At 43.9% G+C, this 18,070-nt stretch overlaps 1 protein-coding gene across 5 annotated transcripts in view; it reads left to right on the top strand.

Moving 5' to 3' along the window:
* The window catches only part of EXT2 (exostosin glycosyltransferase 2), a 149,621-nt gene that overhangs the window by 3,246 nt on the left and 128,305 nt on the right, over window positions 1-18,070 (top strand). For 4 of the 5 annotated variants that reach the window (XM_070383523.1, XM_070383520.1, XM_070383521.1 and 1 more), the window contains exons 2-3: window positions 14,489-15,054; window positions 16,852-16,941. In XM_070383523.1, the coding sequence (XP_070239624.1) occupies window positions 14,519-15,054; window positions 16,852-16,941 (626 nt within the window). In that variant the 5' untranslated portion in view covers window positions 14,489-14,518. Of the gene's footprint in view, window positions 1-13,901; window positions 13,996-14,488; window positions 15,055-16,851; window positions 16,942-18,070 lie in introns of all 5 variants that reach the window. The other variant, XM_070383524.1, reaches the window with a different exon arrangement.

Raw genomic sequence — 18,070 nt, 5'->3', positions numbered from 1 at the left:
CAGTTGACGAGATGCACCAAAAACTGCGGTGCCTGCAGCCAGCACTGGTCAACAGAAAGGGCCGGGTTCTCCACCTGCCAGTGCCCAGCTGCACACTGCACAGCCAGTGCTTCCAAAGTTGCACAAATTGGGCTGCCAAGTTTTGCCTCATCTGCCATATTCACCTGACCTCTCGCCAACTGATTACCTCTTCTTCAAGCATCTCTACAACTTTTTGCAGGGACAATGCTTCTATAACCAGCAGAACACAGAAATTGCTTTCCAAGAGTTTGCTGAATCCCAAAGCACAGATTTTTATGCTACAAGAATAAACAACCTTATTTCTCATTGGCAAAAATATGTTGATTGTAATGGTTCCTGTTTTGATTAATATAGATGTTTTTGAGCCTAGTTATAATGATTTAAAGTTCAGGATCTGAAACCGTAATACTTTTGCACCAACCTAGTAGATGCTGGGAATATTTAGCAGAGATGAAGACTCTGACTACGAGAAAATGATGACCAGTAGAAGGGAGACTTACAGTTATATAACCAGTTAATACAGTCTGGCGAGTGCTGTAATGAAGCCTGTAAAAGCTATGAGGATGCTCACTGAGAGCTCTCTGTCCCTAAAGCTCCACTTGGTGAGGGGCTGTTTTTTTGTGTAAGGCTCTTCCCTCATTTCTTCCATTAGGAGTTTTTATTCCACCTTCAGGACTTGTCATCTCTCTCAGCTGTTTTTCTAAGTGCTCACTTAACCAGGGCAGGTAAACCTCAGAAACATGAGTCTGTATCCCGGGAACAGCTCTCAGTGGAGGTGGGGGGGAAGGAGAACGGGGTTGGATGGACTTTCGTGGATGATGCCCTTGCATGGAACGGTTCTCAGGTGCGTTTTTCAGAGGGACACCAGTAGGGGAGCCCCATCCGCCCAGCTCAGTATGGCAGCCAGCTCAGTAGCGTCCTCCTGGCTTCCCATTCTTCCCTGCCTCCGCTCCTTACTCCCTCTCTCTGGCTTTCTGGATTCGTCTTCTGCAAGCTACCTGCAGCCTTAGTTTGGCGGAACAAGGCAATGGCACCCCACTCCAGCACTCTTGCCTGGAAAATCCCATGGATGGAGGAGCCTGGTAGGCTGCAGTCCATGGGGTCGCTAAGAGTCGGGCACGACTGAGCGACTTCACTTTCACTTTTCACTTCGATGCATTGGAGAAGGAAATGGCAACCCACTCCAGTATTCTTGCCTGGAGAATCCCAGGGACAGGGAGTCTGGTGGGCTGCCGTCTATGGGGTCACACAGAGTCGGACACAACTGATGCGACTTAGCAGCAGCAGCAGCAGCAGCAAACTAAGGCTGCTACTGGAAGCAGCTGTAGAAAGCAGGCCCTGAGAACAGTGTTGTGAGACTGGAGTCACTCACCCTAAGGTGGCACCCAGGACCCCTTTGGTGGGGGTAAGCGAGGTGTTGAGGACCCCCGGTGCCCTCTAGCATCGCTGAGCAGACTGACCAGTGGTGGGGTGAGGTTCAGGTCGAAAGGAAAGCATTGGCTAGGGCAGGAGCTCTTAAGTGCTCGAGCAGTGTGTGGACCAGGGTCAGGATAAGGCTGGTGGAGTTGGTTGGCCCTTGTTAGCTCCCTTGGAGGCCTTGAGGTGTGATCTGGCTCAGATTAGCCAGGTATCAACTCTGGAGGCACTGTGAAAGATGTGGTTCTGTGGCGGCATTTCCTGAAGCTGGAGGTGGGGAGGGCGGGGAGCACATTCTGTGTTGAAAACCAGGCCCAGAATTTAATCACAGTTGTGGCAGAGCTGCAGAGGAAGCTGAGTGCACAGCCTTGATGCGCCGCCTCTGCTAATGTCGGAGCCATGATAGGGAAGAAGTGGGACCCAGGGTCTTAGGATGGAGACTTTGGGTGGATGCACTGAAGAACTCTCAGTTTTCCTAGAGTCCCTGGATCGGCCAAAGTATTTCTCATTGAACAGAAGCTCTTCCTGCCTGACGCCCTGCAAAGCCCTCTCTGGAGCAGGATACCTTGCAAGGTGGTGCTTCTCCCCCCTCGGTGTTGCCCGCCCCTCCCTCAGATCTCAGCACCAGCTAAGTGGGGGAGTACAGCCCCTGCTGCTGGGGTGGTAGCTGTTGCATTGGAAGAGCTGTAGGACCTGGCTCCTGTGGACCAGTGGGAACTGGAGGAACACGTGGGCAAGAATCTTGACAGTGTCAGGCCAAGCGTGGGGTAGCGGGGACTGTGAAGCTGAATGGAGGAGACTTTTGGAAGTGTACTCCCCAGATTCAGAATGTAATGGCCTGGCAACGACAAGCTGGTTCTGATATGCTGCTGGGCAGGCTCTTGGAAGCTTGGACATGACAGTGATACAGTTGGTTCTCAACTGCAAGCGATTTTGCCTCCACAGGGGACATTTGGCAGTATCTGGGCATATTTTTAGTTGTCGTAACTGGTGGTTGCTTCTGGCTTCTCTTGAATAGAGACCAAGGTTGCTAACTAAACCCTCTACAGAACAGCTCCTCACAGACATGAACCACCTGGCCCAAAATGTCAGTAGTACTGAGGTTGAGACACCCTAGTCTGGAGTACATGAGATAAAGGTGCGGGAGCTGTGTTGGCAGAATATTGAGAAAGGGCTTAGAAGGTTCAGAGAGGTGGAGATTCAGAATAGATTTATTACCTGAGGCCAGAGGCTCAGCTCCTGCCTGTGTTCCCAGGAGGGTGGTCTCCCTTCCCTCTGGTGATATGAACTCCGATGAAGGGACCAGCATGTTTGAGAGGCTCAGTGTTGGTTCTCTTCTGTAGACCAGGATTGACTTTATGAGGTTTGACCATGGAACTGGGTTCCCAACTATCGTGAGGATGACAGGATTCTGAAATGGCAGAGGCTGGGTGTTGGCACTAACCGTCAGAGGCAAGGTAGACACGATATCCATAATAAGCAATGAGGCCCAACTCAAAACCAGTGTTTCTGGACCTGCTGTGATGCTAAGAGAGCCTGGCTTTCCTATAGACAGTGTAGACGGGTGGCCAACTAGGGTATTGCTCCACTGTATAACCTGAAAAAAAACCACAAAAGGCAAGAGCTGGCAGGTGGAAGGCTGGTGTCAGCTGCTGCAGTGGAAGAGGCACCTGGTTTCAGGTGTGAGCGGCACCCAGACCTGTATCCCATGGATCGAGGGGGAGGCTGGATCTCTTGGAAGAAAAACTTTGCCGCATCCCAGAAAATATAGACAGATACCCCCCAGTTCTTCCTCAAGGGAACTGCAGGTTCTTGTCAGACCTGTGGTACATCAAGGAAAGGATAATAATATCCAGATCTTTTGAGGGCTGTTAAGTACAGGGTGTGACCTGATGCTAACACCTGACAACTGGTAAGCAATAGTGGATAGGAGTCGGCAGATAAATGCCTTGGCCTCTCCTCCGTCTGAGGGACACGTGAGGTCTGCATGGTTCTGCAGAGGGCTCCTAACAAGCCCCCTGTTACCCAGCTTAATGACACACTCCTAGTGGCTTTCCCTGGTTCCCTCTCTCCCCTTGCTCTGTACTCTAGCTCCTGGGTAAAACAATCTGCACCCCCATTTTGGTCTCTGGTTCTTTTTGGGGGGGATTATGGGGAGACCCAAACTGTGACAGGTAGGAAGCAAGATGTGATGCCCAGGAGTCTAGCATGATAGGTGTCAGGCTCTTCTCTCCAGCTCTCCTGCTCCCCTCATGGGACCCTGGAGGTCATACTCCTCCTCTTGGAGTCCTGTGGCTGCAGGTCCCTGCCAGCACTTGGTGATATTTGACGCTGACTTTTTCCCATGCTCGTGTGTAGATGTCTCATTGTGGTTTTGCTTTCCCTGCCCATTAATTCGGAGAAGGCAATGGCACCCCACTCCAGTGTTCTTGCCTGGAAAATCCCAAGGACGGAGGAGCCTGGTGGGCTGCCGTCTATGGCGTCGCACAGAGTCGGACACGACTGAAGCGACTTAGCAGCAGCAGCAGCAGCCCATTAATTAGACTAAACATCTTTCCAGATGTTTCTGTGCCATTTTGTTGCCTCTTTTGTGACATTCCTGTTTAAATCTTTTGTCTAAGTTTTGTTTATTTTGGATCTTTTGTTTCTTATTACTTTGTAGGAGTTCTTTATTCTGTTTGCTATTAATAGCCTTTATTGGTTATGCATATTACAGATATCTTCTAGTTTGTAGCTTATCTTTTTATTTCCTTATGATGTTTTTTGATGAGCAACATTTCGTAATTGAAAGGCTGAATTTAATCTTATGATTTGCACTTTCTGCATTTCACTTTGGAAATCATTCTCTGCCTGCCATAGATATTCTCTTTAGTGTTCTAAATATCTTTAGCCTGTCACATATAGCTTTTAATCTCGAGTAGATTTCCTCCCCTCGGGCTGCTTTTAATATTTGTCTTTGGCTTTCTTTTCAGTGGTTTTATTTTGACATATCTAGTTGGGGTTTTGGTTTTTGTTTGTGTGTGTGTGTGTTTTGTTTGGTACATATTGTAATTGGAGTTGAGTATCTTGAATCTATGAGTTGATATCTTACATTATGCTTGGAAAAACCTAGCAGAAGACGGGTGGATTCTCATATCTACTTCCGCCTTCAGTCTTTGCTTTATCACACATCATGTCATCTCTGGCAAATGAAGGTGAAAAAATAACATCAGCATTGTTATAAAAAATAGTTTAGATCGTTTGAAAGAATCTTGGGGACCCTCTGGAGTCCCTAGACCAAATTTTGAGAACCTCTGACCTAAGATTTTTGGTATTAATATTATACTAGACTCCTAAAATAGGTTGGGGGAATAGTTCTTCTTTTTTCTGAACTTTGGAGTAATTGGTGTAAAATTGGAATTATTGTTTCTTGAATGTTTGGTAGAACTTGGAAAATCTTTTGGGCCTGGAATTTTCTTTATTGGAAAAGATTGTCTTAATTTTCGATTCAGTTTCTTTAGTGTTATGGAGCTGTCAAGGACGGCTATTTCTGCTTCCTGTTTTGATGTGGGATAGGTTAAAAGAATTTCCCCGTTTCATTCAAGTTTTTAAGCGTATTGGCACAAGTTCATTAATACCATCTCTTTTAAATACATGCAGTATTTAGAGTTATGGTCCCCTTTTCAGTCTAGGTATTGTGCTTTATTTTCTCTTTATCTTGATTAATCTTACCTGAATTCTGTCAAATGTCAATTTCTTTCTTTTTTTTTTTTTTTTTTTACGTTTCACATGTTTCAATGCCATTCTCCCAAATCTTCCCACCCTCTCCCTTTCCCACAGAGTCCATAAGACTGTTCTATACATCAGTGTCTCTTTTGCTGTCTCGTATACAGGGTTATTGTTACCATCTTTCTAAATTCCATATATATGCGTTAGTATACTGTATTGGTGTTTTTCCTTCTGGCTTACTTCACTCTGTATAATAGGCTCCAGTTTCATCCACCTCATTAGAACTGATTCAAATGTATTCTTTTTAATGGCTGAGTAATACTCCATTGTGTATATGTACCACAGCTTTCTTATCCATTCATCTGCTGATGGACATCTAGGTTGCTTCCATGTCCTGGCTATTATAAACAGTGCTGCGATGAACATTGGGGTACACGTGTCTCTTTCCCTTCTGGTTTCCTCAGTGTGTATGCCCAGCAGTAGGATTGTTGGATCATAAGGCAGTTCTATTTCCAGTTTTTTAAGGAATCTCCACACTGTTCTCCATAGTGGCTGTACTAGTTTGCATTCCCACCAACAGTGTAAGAGGGTTCCGTTTTCTCCACACCCTCTCCAGCATTTATTATTTGTAGACTTTTGGATCGCAGCCATTCTGACTGGTGTGAAATGGTACCTCATAGTGGTTTTGATTTGCATTTCTCTGATAATGAGTGATGTTGAGCATCTTTTCATGTGTTTGTTAGCCATCTGTATGTCTTCTTTGGAGAAATGTCTATTTAGATCTTTGGCCCATTTTTTGATTGGGTCATTTATTTTTCTGGAGTTGAGCTGTAGGAGTTGCTTGTATATTTTTGAGATTAGTTGTTTGTCAGTTGCTTCATTTGCTATTATTTTCTCCCATTCTGAAGGCTGTCTTTTCACCTTGCTAGTAGTTTCCTTTGATGTGCAGAAGCTTTTAAGTTTAATTAGGTCCCATTTGTTTATTTTTACTTTTATTTCCAATATTCTGGGAGGTGGATCATAGAGGATCCTGCTGTGATGTATGTCAAAGAGTGTTTTGCCTATGTTCTCCTCTAGGAGTTTTATAGTTTCTGGTCTTATGTTGAGATTTTTAATCCATTTTGAGTTTATTTTTGTATATGGTGTTAGAAAGTGTTCTAGTTTCATTCTTTTACAAGTGGTTGACCAGATTTCCCAGCACCACTTGTTAAAGAGATTGTCTTTAATCCATTGTATATTCTTGCCTCCTTTGTCAAAGATAAGGTGTCCATATGTGCGTGGATTTATCTCTGGGCTTTCTATTTTGTTCCATTGATCTATATTTCTGTCTTTGTGCCAGTACCATACTGTCTTGATAACTGTGGCTTTGTAGTAGAGCCTGAAGTCAGGTAGGTTGATTCCTCCAGTTCCATTTTTCTTTCTCAAGGTCGCTTTGGCTATTCGAGGTTTTTTGTATTTCCATACAAATTGTGAAATTATTTGTTCTAGCTCTGTGAAGAATACCGTTGGTAGCTTGATAGGGATTGCATTGAATCTATAAATTGCTTTGGGTAGTATACTCATTTTCACTATATTGATTCTTCCAATCCATGAATATGGTATATTTCTCCATCTATTAGTGTCCTCTTTGATTTCTTTCACCAGTGTTTTATAGTTTTCTATATATAGGTCTTTAGTTTCTTTAGGTAGATATATTCTAAGTATTTTATTCTTTTTTCGTTGCAATGGTGAATGGAATTGTTTCCTTAATTTCTCTTTCAGTTTTCTCATTATTAGTGTATAGGAATGCAAGGGATTTCTGTGTGTTGATTTTATATCCTGCAACTTTGCTATAATCATTGATTAGTTCTAGTAATTTTCTGGTGGAGTCTTTAGGGTTTTCTATGTAGAGGATCATGTCATCTGCAAATAGTGAGAGTTTTACTTCTTCTTTTTCCAATTTGGATTCCTTTTATTTCTTTTTCTGCTCTGATTGCTGTGGCCAAAACTTCCAAAACTATGTTGAATAGTAATGGTGAAAGTGGGCACCCTTGTCTTGTTCCTGACTTTAGAGGAAATGCTTTCAATTTTTCACCATTGAGGATAATGTTTGCTGTGGGTTTGTCATATATAGCTTTTATTATGTTGAGGTATGTTCCTTCTATTCCTGCTTTCTGGAGAGTTTTTATCATAAATGGGTGTTGAATTTTGTCAAAGGCTTTCTCTGCATCTATTGAGATAATCATATGGTTTTTGTTTTTCAATTTGTTAATGTGGTGTATTACATTGATTGATTTGCGGCTATTGAAGAATCCTTGCATCCCTGGGATAAAGCCCACTTGGTCATGGTGTATGATCTTTTAATGTGTTGTTGGATTCTGATTGCTAGAATTTTGTTTAGGATTTTGCATCTATGTTCATCAGTGATATTGGCCTGTAGTTTTCTTTTTTTTGTGGGATCTTTGTCAGGTTTTGGTATTAGGGTGATGGTGGCCTCATAGAATGAGTTTGGAAGTTTACCTTCCTCTGCAATTTTCTGGAAGAGTTTGAGCAGGATAGGTGTTAGCTCTTCTCTAAATTTTTGGTAGAATTCAGCTGTGAAGCCTTCTGGACCTGGGCTTTTGTTTGCTGGAAGATTTTTGATTATAGTTTCAATTTCCATGCTTGTGATGGGTCTGTTAAGGTTTTCTATTTCTTCCTGGTCGAGTTTTGGAAAGTTGTACTTTTCTAAGAATTTGTCCATTTCTTCCTCGTTGTCCATTTTATTGGCATATAATTGTTGATAATAGTCTCTTATGATCCTTTGTATTTCTGTGTTGTCTGTTGTGATCTCTCCATTTTCGTTTCTAATTTTATTGATTTGATTTTTCTCCTTTGTTTCTTGATGAGTCTGGCTAATGGTTTGTCAATTTTATTTATCCTTTCAAAGAACCAGCTTTTGGCTTTGTTGATTTTTGCTATGGTCTCTTTTGTTTCTTTTGCATTTATTTCTGCTCTAATTTTTAAGATTTCTTTCCTTCTACTAACCCTGGGGTTCTTCATTTCTTCCTTTTCTAGTTGCTTTAGGTGTAGAGTTAGGTTATTTATTTGACTTTTTCTTGTTTCTTGAGGTGTGCCTGTATTGCTATGAACTTTCCCCTTAGGACTGCTTTTACCGTGTCCCACAGGTTTTGGGTTGTTGTGTTTTTCATTTTCATTCGTTTCTATGCAAATTTTGATTTCTTTTTTGATTTCTTCTGTGATTTGTTGGTTATTCAGTAGCGTGTTGTTCAGCCTCCATATGTTGGAATTTTTAATAGTTTTTCTCCTGTAATTGAGATCTAATCTTACTGCATTGTGGTCAGAAAAGATGCTTGGAATGATTTCTATTTTTTTGAATTTACCAAGGCTAGCTTTATGGCCCAGGATGTGATCTATCCTGGAGAAGGTTCCATGTGCGCTTGAGAAAAAGGTGAAATTCATTGTTTTGGGATGAAATGTCCTATAGATATCAATTAGGTCTAACTGGTCTATTGTATCGTTTAAAGTTTGTGTTTCCTTGTTAATTTTCTGTTTAGTTGATCTATCCATAGGTGTGAGTGGGGTATTAAAGTCTCCCACTATTATTGTGTTATTGTTAATGTCTCCTTTCATACTTGTTAGCATTTGTCTTACATACTGCGGTGCTCCCGTGTTGGGTGCATATATATTTATAATTGTTATATCTTCTTCTTGGATTGATCCTTTGATCATTATGTAGTGACCTTCTTTGTCTCTTTCCACAGCCTTTGTTTTAAAGTCTATTTTATCTGATATGAGTATTGCTACTCCTGCTTTCTTTTGGTCCCTATTTGCATGGAAAATCTTTTTCCAGCCCTTCACTTTCAGTCTGTACGTGTCCCCTGTTTTGAGGTGGGTCTCCTGTAGACAACATATGTAGGGGTCTTGTTTTTGTATCCATTCAGCCAGTCTTTGTCTTTTGGTTGGGGCATTCAACCCATTTATGTTTAAGGTAATTACTGATAAGTATGATCCCGTTGCCATTTACTTTATTGTTTGGGGTTCGAATTTATACACCATTTTTGTGTTTCCTATCTAGAGAATATCCTTTAGTATTTGTTGGAGAGCTGGTTTGGTGGTGCAGAATTCTCTCAGCTTTTGCTTGTCTGAGAAGCTTTTGATTTCTCCTTCATACTTGAATGAAATCCTTGCTGGGTACAATAATCTGGGCTGTAGGTTATTTTCTTTCATCATTTTAAGTATGTCTTGCCATTCCCTCCTGGCTTGAAGAGTTTCTATTGAAAGATCAGCTGTTATCCTTATGGGAATTCCCTTGTGTGTTATTTGTTGTTTTTCCCTTGCTGCTTTTAATATTTGTTCTTTGTGTTTGATCTTTGTTAATTTGATTAATATGTGTCTTGGGGTGTTTCGCCTTGGGTTTATCCTGTTTGGGATTCTCTGGGTTTCTTGGACTTGGGTGATTATTTCCTTCCCCAGTTTAGGGAAGTTTTCAACTATTATCTCCTCAAGTATTTTCTCATGGTCTTTCTTTTTGTCTTCTTCTTCTGGAACCCCTATGATTCGAATGTTGTAGCTTTTAATATTGTCCTGGAGGTCTCTGAGATTGTCCTCATTTCTTTTAATTCGTTTTTCTTTTATTTTCTCTGATTCGTTTATTTCTAACATTCTATCTTCTAATTCACTAATCCTATCTTCTGCCTCTGTTATTCTACTATTTGTTGCCTCCAGAGTGTTTTTAATTTCATTTATTGCATTATTCATTATATATTGACTCTTTTTTATTTCTTCTAGGTCCTTGTTAAACCTTTCTTGCATCTTCTCAATCCTTGTCTCCAAGCTATTTATCTGTGATTCCATTTTAATCTCAAGATTTTGGATCAATTTCACTATCATTATTCGGAATTCTTTATCAGGTAGATTCCCTATCTCTTCCTCTTTGTTTGGTTTGGTGGGCATTTATCCTGTTCCTTTATCTGCTGGCTATTCCTCTGTCTCTTCATCTTGTTTAAATTATGAGTTTGGGGTGTCCTTTCTGTATTCTGGCAGTTTGTGGAGTTCTCTTTATTGTGGCTTTTCCTCGCTGTGTGTGGGTTTGTACAGGTGGCTTGTCAAGGTTTCCTGGTTAGGGAAGCTTGTGTCGGTGTTCTGATGGGTGGAGCTGTATTTCTTCTCTTTGTTCAGTCGCTGTGGGGAGGGAGGGAGGGATGCTGCAAACAAATAACACTGGCGTGCGCTCGCAGTGCCTCAGCCACACTGGGTCTGCCCCCGCTCACGGCGCGTGTAGCCTCCCTGCCCACACTGCTCGGGCTCTAGGTTGTTCTGCCGGGAACAATCCGAGGCTGGCCCTGGGTTGCATGTACCTCCCAGGTCCAAGCCGCTCAGGTTCAGGCACTTGGGTAGTCCTCAGAGGCGCAGACTCAGTTGGGCCTGAGTTTTGTGCTCTTCCCAGGTCCGAGCAGCTCAGGTGATGAGGTGTTTGGCGAGCGCCAATGCTGCGACTTATCGCCTCCCCACCACTCGGTTATCTGGGTGTAAAACCGGCACACCTTCTCAGGCAGATGTTAACCGTCCAGACCCCCAAGAAGTTTTAGTTAGCAAAGAAGCCTGCTTACAGTTTTATAGATAATGTCTCTCTGGGGCTGCGATTGCCCCCTTCCGGTTCTGGCTGCCTGTCACCGGAGGGGGAAGGTCTGCAGCCGGCTATCTCTGTTCAGTCCTTTGTTCTGTGAGTGGGCCTGGCGGTGTCTTAGGTTGGGGCTGGCTTTTCGCGTGGTAGATATCCCACAGTCTGGTTTGCTAGCCCAAATTATTTCGCTGAGATAGCACTCAGGGTATTCAGGCCAGACTCTTACTCTAAGCGATGCAGCCCGCGCCGCGCCTCCCTGCCCAGCCCCCGCTTGCTAATGGCGCGTGCAGGCGTCTGCGCTGCTTCTCCGCTGAGGGAGTTACCGTAGGACTCGCAATCTTCCGAGTTTTAATTGTTTATTTATTTTTTCTTTCCTGTTATGTTGCCCTCTGTGCTTCCAAAGCTCGGCACAGATTCGGCAGTGAGAAGGTTTCCTGGTGTTTGGAAACTTCTCTCTTTTTAAGACTCCCTTCCCGGGACGGAACTCCGTCCCTCCGTCTTTTGTCTCTTTTTTTGTCTTTTATATTTTTTCCTACCTCCTTTCGAAGAGTTGGATTGCTTTTCTAGGTGCCTGATGTCCTCTGCCGGCATTCAGAAGTTGTTTTGTGGAATTTACTCGACGTTTAAATGCTCTTTTGATGAATTTGTGGGGGAGAAAGTGTTCTCCCTGTCCTACTCCTCCGCCATCTTGGCTCCTCCCAAATGTCAATTTCTTTAGTCTTTTTCTCTTTTAAAAATTTAGCTTTACAGATCCTGTTTGGTTTTTAATTTGTGTTTTTTTTAATTACTTAATTACTTCTATGTTTGAATTTATTTTGTTGTGATAATATCTTTTTTTATGATATGTAACTCATTAAAATTTGTAAAGCTCATATTTGGATACAGCTTTTGTTCCCTTAGCCCCAGTTTTGTTATATATGAAAACAGTATGTTTTCACACTGTGGGTAATAGACAATTGGGTGGTATAATCATTGTAGTAGGTTATGGCCAGTATTTTAAAAAACAGTGATAGGATAATACAAGAATACAGTGTTCATCACATATTCTATGGCAAATACTGTGTACTAAGGTTAAATAAGCGTCGTTTTGTGAAACTTATTTCAAATGCATCTGTGTCTATGTTAGATCACAATACAGAATGTTGTTTTATTATAGGTTTTAGTAAAAAAAAAAAAAAAAAGAGTTTAAACCACTGTATTAAAAGGCAGTTTGTCTAACATTTAGTAAAGATTTCAAACCTGGCTGCCTAAAATAAACATGTGAGGGGCTTGCTATTTTGACACATTCTCTTTTTTTTTGACACATTCTGTGACCTTATTTTAGGCCTGCTGATACAGCCCTCCAGTGCTGGGACCAAGGACTCTGTTTTAACAAACTCTACCTGTGTGATTCTTACAGTTCGGGTTTTTGAGAACCACTGATTCAGGATATAGATAGACCTTGAGAGCCTGTTGGGCTGTTGTGACACGGGCTTGTGGAGAGTACGGCTCCTTGCATGCATCTGTCCCAAGGCCGCCTCTTTTCTAGCTCCGGGGGGGACATGGGGAAGGAAGGAAAGCGATCAGATGGGTCCGGTGGTAGTAGGGGTCGGGGACCGCCTGGAAACATCTTGTTCGTTGTTAGGATGACAGAAAACATGAAATAGCTCTCGTGCCTGCATTTCTGTCATGGAATCGATTAGTGTATATTGAATGGCTAATGTATATACCCCAAAGATGATTATCTTTAAGCTTAAAATGTATAAACTTTCATACACTAGTCCATGACAATCATGTTTTTTTGATACATCCCAGACCATGGTCTCAGATACAGCAGATACAAGTTGAAATCATTAATGATCATTCAGCACATTTTACCCCCAAAGCTGATAATGATTGCAACATTCAGGGCTTGACAGGACCCTACTAAGCTAGGCAGGAAGCAGTTTTACCATGTAGGCATGATTGGAGAGAACTCCATTTAGCAACGTGAAAATGGTTCATAAACCCTAAGATGGTCTATGAGCTTTTCAATTGTTTTCCTTTATATTAACGTGTGCTCGGTCACTCAGTTGTGTCTGACTCTGCAACCCCATTGACTGTAGCCCACCAGGCTCCTCTGTCCATGGAATTTCCCAGGCAAGAATACTGGAGTGGGTTGCCATTTCCTACTCCAGGGGATCTTCCCAACCCAGGGATCAAACTCGTGTTGCTTGCATCTCCTGCATTGGCAGGTGGATTCTTTACCACTAGCGCCACCTGGGGTTTGAATAACTTTTCTGAAAGATCAGAGACTAGAATGAGACCATTTTGAAGATTGGAATCTTGACACAAGGAATGCCGAAGTCACTTGTTGCAGTGACGTGTCTGTGATAGATGAAGGAATCACGCTCAGGTGTGGGTAGGCATCAGGTGTTGGGGGGCTTGTTTGGTAAGGATCTTAATTTGTGGTCTACAGGGGCACTTTGCATTTTCAGCTGAGGGCTAAAGATTTCTTTTTATGTCTCTGTCCATGATGCATTGGCTGTTTCACTTTTTTCTTGCTATGTAGCAAACCACCACAAACCTTACAAACAGCAGCAACAATCGTGTGCTTGCTCAGGATTCTGCCGTCTCTGCAGAGCTCGTTGGGGATGGTTCCTCTTGGCTCCACGTAGTCTCTGCAGTCTTCCTGAGCTTCCTCACAGTGTGGCCCCTGGTCAATGGCTACAGGGTCTTTTAAAGCCTGGTCTCAAAACCCCCAGAATCTTCCCTTTGCCACTTTCTCTTGGTCAAAGCAAGTCCCAAGTCTAGCCCGGATTCGGGTGGAAGGGAAAGAGATTCCATGCTGTGAATGGACAAGGGGCATGCACATTCATCAGTGGGAAGAATTTTTGGCATCTGTCTTTAGAGACAGATCTACCTCGCTGGACTTGCTTTTCCTCCACCTGTCCTTTCCTCCTTCCCTGTTTCTTTCTTCATTTCTCCCTTCCATCAAAATGTGCCAACTATCCCCTTATTATAAAACATCAATATATATTTATTTAAAGATTAGTCTTTTTTTCTCTAATACCCTTTTCCCCTTTCTTGATATTTTCCTAGTGGTATTTTTACATTATACATTTTGTTATAGTTTTGTGTATCTCATTAGTATCTAAATTCCTCTAAGGTAGATCTTTGCTTTCTTCTTTAGGTTCTCTATGAGGTTTGAATGAATGAATGAATGAAAACTTTAGTATATCAAACAAAAGGCCAGTTTGTCCAGATGAAGCATCAGTTTTTGTTAGGCAAGTATTTAAAAAACAAAATGAAACTGTCCTTTGGCTGTTCCACTTCTAATTTTCCTTGCTTGGTCAGCGCTCTTCTTCTTAGGCCTGATATTAACCAGCTTATGCTTTCAGAGAATTTGTATTTATAGAATATATTCTATAGTAAATATATAGCATATTTTCACATGTACAAATATTTGTTTACTTTATCAGTTCAGTTCAGTCATTCAGTTGTGTCCAACTCTTTGTGACCCCATGGACTACAGCACACCAGGCTTCCCTGTCCATCACCAATTCCCAGAGCTTACTCAAACTCATGTCCATCGAATCAGTGATGCCATCCAACCATCTCATCCTCTGTCATTCCCTTCTCCTCCCACCTTCAACCTTTCCCAGCATCAGGGTCTTTTCAAATGAGTCAGTTCTTCGCAGGGTCAAATGTACTGGTCCTTTCGGGGGTCATCTGTCACCCTGAAGGCTTCATTTTTCTCTCTTCTCCGCTGGTAACCAGGAGTGTGAGGAGGAGGCTGTCGGGGTCATTATGTGCGCGTCGGTCAAGTACAACATCCGGGGTCCCGCCCTCATCCCGAGAATGAAGACCAAGCATCGCATCTACTACATCACCCTCTTCTCCATCGTCCTGCTGGGTCTGATCGCCACGGGCATGTTTCAGTTCTGGCCGCACTCCATCGAGTCCTCCGGCGACTGGAGCGTGGAGAAGCGCAGCGTCCGAGACGTGCCGCTGGTCAGGCTGCCGGCCGACAGCCCGGTGCCCGAGCGCGGCGACCTCAGCTGCAGGATGCACACGTGTTTCGACGTCTACCGCTGCGGCTTCAACCCCAAGAACAAGATCAAGGTGTACATCTACCCGCTGAAGAAGTACGTGGGCGAGGCGGGTGTCCCGGTGAGCAGCACCATCTCCCGGGAGTACAACGAGCTGCTCACGGCCATCTCAGACAGCGACTACTACACCGACGACGTCACCCGCGCCTGCCTGTTCGTCCCGTCCATCGACCTGCTCAACCAGAACTCGCTCCGCGTGAAGGAGACGGCGCAGGCGCTGGCCCAGCTCTCCAGGTATCCGCAGGTCTCCCAGAAACTAGGGGCAGGGGAGGGCAGAGCCGGTTTCCAGCCGCCGGCTCATCTCCTGTCTCAGGTGGGCACGTGGGTGAGCCACTGACTTGTAGGAGGACCCGCGCTGCGGGCAGGCAGCCGGTCTCTGCACCACCCTCTTGGGCCACTGCTGTGGGTTCCCAACTTCTTCTTCTTTTTTTTTTTTTTTAATTTTATTTTATTTTTAAACTTTACAAAATTGTATTAGTTTTGCCAAATATCGAAATGAATCCGCCACAGGTTCCCAACTTCTTAACATTTAGAAGCTAAGGAGGGCTCATCTTCCCAATCCTTCCTTTTAAATGTAAATGCCTTTCCCCACCTCCCCTCTTTATTACTCACATATACATATTCACTATAAAAAGCTTGAAAATACAGTTAGGCAAAAAGAAGAAAGTTAGAGTCATCCCATAAGCCTGCTTTTGACATAACCATTAATATTTTGATGTTGCTTCTCAGTCGTTTCTGTATAAAACATGTACAGGGGCACGCATATATGCATTTTAGTATGTATATGCACATGTATATACACATATCGGAGAAGGCAATGGCACCCCACTCCAGTACTCTTGCCTGGAAAATCCCATGGATGGAGGAGCCTGGTAGGCTGCAGTCCATGGGGTCTCGAAGGGTCGGACACGACTGAGCAACTTCACTTTCACTTTTCACTTTCATGCCCTGGAGAAGGAAATGGCAGCCCACTCCAGTGTTCTTGCCTGGAGAATCCCAGGGACGGGGGAGCCTGGTGGGCTGCCGTCTCTGGGGTCGCACAGAGTCGGACACGACTGATGCGACTTAGAAGTAGTATATACACATGTGTAGTTCCCTGGTGGCTCAGACAGCAAAGCGTCTGCCTACAATGTGGGAGACCTGGGTTCAATCCCTGGATAGGGAAGATCTCCTGGAGAAGGAAATGGCAACCCACTCCAGTATTCTTGCCTGGAAAGTCCCATGGACAGAGAAGCCTGGTGGGCTACAGTCCATGAAGTCGCAAAAAGTCGGACACGACTGAACGACTTCACTTTCACTTTCATACACATATGTGTATGTATAACATTTTGCTCACACAGCAAAGCGTATTCATTTTGCTGCCTTTTCCCCTTCATTTACCATGCATGTGTTTCCAAATAATTTCATCTTTGTATGTCAGTGCTGTATGACATATACACAGAATGTATATGTATTCGTTTTTACAGTTCTGTATGGGACTCCATTTTGCACACATTCCCTAATGTCCTTAATTAGCCTTCTGTGTTTCTTTGTGTTTTTGTAACCAAATGGTGAACACTGCAGTAGCGTTCAGATTTTCATCAGCGTAAGCAGTTCTGCAGTGCACCAGCTTGGAGGACACATGCCCTGGCTTTCCTTTGGAGGAGCCAAGCCAGTGCCCGGAGCGCTGTTGCGATCTCCAGGCATGCAGTTTGCCTTCCTGAGAAGTGACCCTGTTACAGGTCAGGGATGCTTGCTACTTGTTGTCCAGCTTCCTTTGTGGCTCATATGGTGAAGAAGTTGCCTAATGCAGGAGGCCCGGGTTTGATCCCTGAGTCTGGAAGATCCCCTGCAGAAGAGAATGGCAACCCACTCCAGTATTCTTGCCTGGAGAATCCCCATGGCCAGAGGAGCCTGGTGGGCTGCAGTCCGTGGGGTCGCACAGAGTCAGACATGGCTGAGCAACTAACATTTTGACTTGTCATCCAGAAACTGACTTGCCTGTTTCTTCATAGTTGATGCGTGAATTCTACATGTTTACTCTCTTATTAGGTGGGATAGAGGTACCAATCACCTCCTGTTCAACATGTTGCCTGGAGGCCCTCCAGATTATAACACGGCCCTGGATGTCCCCAGAGACAGGTAGGTGTATTTGGGGTTGTCCACCTGATGGGTTTCTGAGGATTAAGTCAATGTAGGACCCTTTTGTTCATGTGAAATCATATTTCTAAGCCCACTAAGACATAACTTTGTAATCAGAATTGTTTGTTCAAGTGTAAAATTGTCCTCGGTCTTTTCCTCCCTGAGACCTGGAAGCATTGAAACCTGCCAGAATCTGTCCTGAGAAACTAATGGAGGGTTAGGTTCCAGTGGAGCATCTTAGAGGTCTGTCTTGTCTTCTTAGTCCGGGTTATGTGCTCCTGAGCACACGGTCTTTCCCCTAAAAGGCCTGGTTCATATCACTGGCTTGTGTCAGCTCTCTCTACATTTGGGAGCATTAAGTAGAGTCTCAGCTCCTGAGGGGAGCAGGCGTGGACGTGTCATTGGAGCCTGTAACGTCCGGGAAGTGAGGCACTCTAAGTACCGCTTACTCTCTTCTTTCCTTCCTTCCTAATGAAACTTCCAAACAGGCAGAAGTGGCATGGGGTGGCCACGATGGCGGTTCAAGTTCAGGTACTGTGTATTTGGCCCTGTTGTACCAACTGTGTGGCTTCCTGGAAACCTCAGAAGGGAGGTGCCCCTAAGGTTCCTCTCCTAGTGCTTGGCCTGAGGCTCCGAAGAGAGCGGGAAGTGTGGGCCCAGCATGAGGGTCCTGGGCAGCAGCCACGGGAGGGGATTACTGCAAGTTCAGATATGAACTCATTTATAACCAGCTTTGTTGCAGTTGATGTTTAATTCTTGAAATCATTGTTACTGAAAGAGGTAAGAACAGCCTTAGGCCCGCTGTGGTCTCTGCTTACTTGAGGCCAACATCGTCATTTGTGAAAATCTACACGTAGTACTGCTTTTCCCCAGAAGATTAAGTCTAAGCCCTCTTTGCTTTTAAGTGTTTATCTAGAGTCAGTATTGAGTTTCTATCTGGAAAGATGATTATCTCTAGAAAAGACCCTAGCGCCATCCCTCAGCTTTGGTGTAGAAACCGTTTTGGACGGTAGAGGGCAGTCAGGCCACACAAGTTCTGTAGAAACCCGCTGAACACAAGGCGGTCTCTGGTTTGGCTCTTCGCCCCAGCGTTCCGGAGTGCGTTACTGTCTATGCGTTTGCTTGTTCT

Source organism: Bos mutus, chromosome 15, assembly GCF_027580195.1.
Source record: "Bos mutus isolate GX-2022 chromosome 15, NWIPB_WYAK_1.1, whole genome shotgun sequence".
Taxonomy (NCBI): Eukaryota; Metazoa; Chordata; class Mammalia; order Artiodactyla; family Bovidae; genus Bos; species Bos mutus.
This window is presented reverse-complemented; position numbering and strand designations above follow the sequence as displayed.